Source organism: Opisthorchis viverrini (genome assembly GCF_000715545.1).
Source record: "Opisthorchis viverrini unplaced genomic scaffold opera_v5_6, whole genome shotgun sequence".
In the NCBI taxonomy this organism is placed as follows: Eukaryota; Metazoa; Platyhelminthes; class Trematoda; order Opisthorchiida; family Opisthorchiidae; genus Opisthorchis; species Opisthorchis viverrini.
In genome coordinates this window covers 2,826,962-2,828,234 of record NW_008751662.1, presented here as the reverse complement: position 1 = coordinate 2,828,234, position 1,273 = coordinate 2,826,962, and the positions used below count along the sequence as shown (strand labels likewise).

General features: G+C 48.3%; 1 protein-coding gene across 1 annotated transcript in view; it reads left to right on the top strand.

Moving 5' to 3' along the window:
- The window catches only part of T265_00642 (hypothetical protein), a gene marked incomplete at both ends in the record, with an annotated part of 5,691 nt that extends 4,691 nt beyond the window's left edge, over positions 1-1,000 (top strand). The window contains 2 exons of the mRNA XM_009164470.1: positions 177-373; positions 728-1,000. Of these exons, the coding sequence (XP_009162734.1) occupies positions 177-373; positions 728-1,000 (470 nt within the window). The remainder of the gene's footprint in view (positions 1-176; positions 374-727) is intronic.
- Between the last annotated feature and the right edge of the window lie 273 nt (positions 1,001-1,273).

Sequence of the window (1,273 nt, the reverse complement as noted above, 5' to 3'; positions counted from 1 at the left end):
CTCTTGGTCTGGCTGCTCCCCTTTGGCCTTCCTGGCATGGTTGAACCTTGTGGAACGAAGTTCCAGCCAGTGTAGCCCGCGGGATCATTGCAGCACTGAAGCCCGACCATCACGTCAAGGTGGCAGCTTTAGGTCGGGACATAATAATAATGATAATAATAACAGTAATTGTTCAGCTGTAACACCTTTTTGGCGCCAAAAGGGAGCACGAGGCTGGGATATTGTAAGGTTGCTCAAGCCTAGACAGGGAAAGTCGGTAAGAAAAAGTGGGGTTCGAACCATGGATCTTCCGGCATTGCGTAAATATCGGAGAAATATCCAAGCCTGTCCCGAACATAACTTGACGCGACAACTTATCAGACGTCAAGTTAAAGTTAGCTAGAGGGCCCACCATGAAGTCTAGTGGATACGGAGAGCCAAGGAAATGGAAGAGGTCCAGAAAGCCGGTATTGTCTGAAGATAAATTATTTTGATCCTCGCGACCGATCCCCGGAAGCCTCCTGTGCGCGAAAGTATCGAGGATCAGAACAGATCAAGCATACTGAATAAAGAAGAACACCTCGCAGAACCCTAGGTGAGGAATGTAGAGCCCCGCGCGGCCTCGAAGGTATGTGACTGCATATGTTCTCTCAAGCACCACCAAGCTTCTGGTCCGGATGAACTTCCATCCGCATTGCTCATAAACGGGGGTCAAAACCACTTGTATGTTCTGTTTGACTGTATCTAGGAAAACGAGACGGCTCCAGAGAACTGGGTGGAGTCGGTGATAGCCCCATTTTTTTTAAAAAAAAGAGTTCATAGTGAGTGTGGCAATCACAGGGCGATCAGCCTGACCCCGTTTGCGGCGAGACCGCTGGCGTCACGTGTGCTTCGTCGCCTTATGGTGGCTCGTGAAAGATTGACACACGAGCATCAAGCGGCGTTCCGGCCTGGTAGGGGTTGCCTTAACGAAATTTTCACACTTCGTCAAGTGCTAGAACAATGCGAGACGTATCAATGATCCGTAATTTTAATTCCTCGATTTTCAAGGCGCATTCGACTCGGTTGACTCGCCTGTTCACCTTGACATGCTTGCCCCTTGAGGAATGCCCCGGACGTTGGTGAAAATAAAACGCCCTTTGTAATGTCAATTCTCAGGACGCATAAGAGAATAAAGAGCTCTCCAAAAGCTTCCGTACACAAAGCGGTGTTCGTCAAGTGGGTTCACTCTCTTAATTCCTATTTAACTCCGTGATCAATGAAATCATGAGACAAACACTGGAAGGTTTCAAAA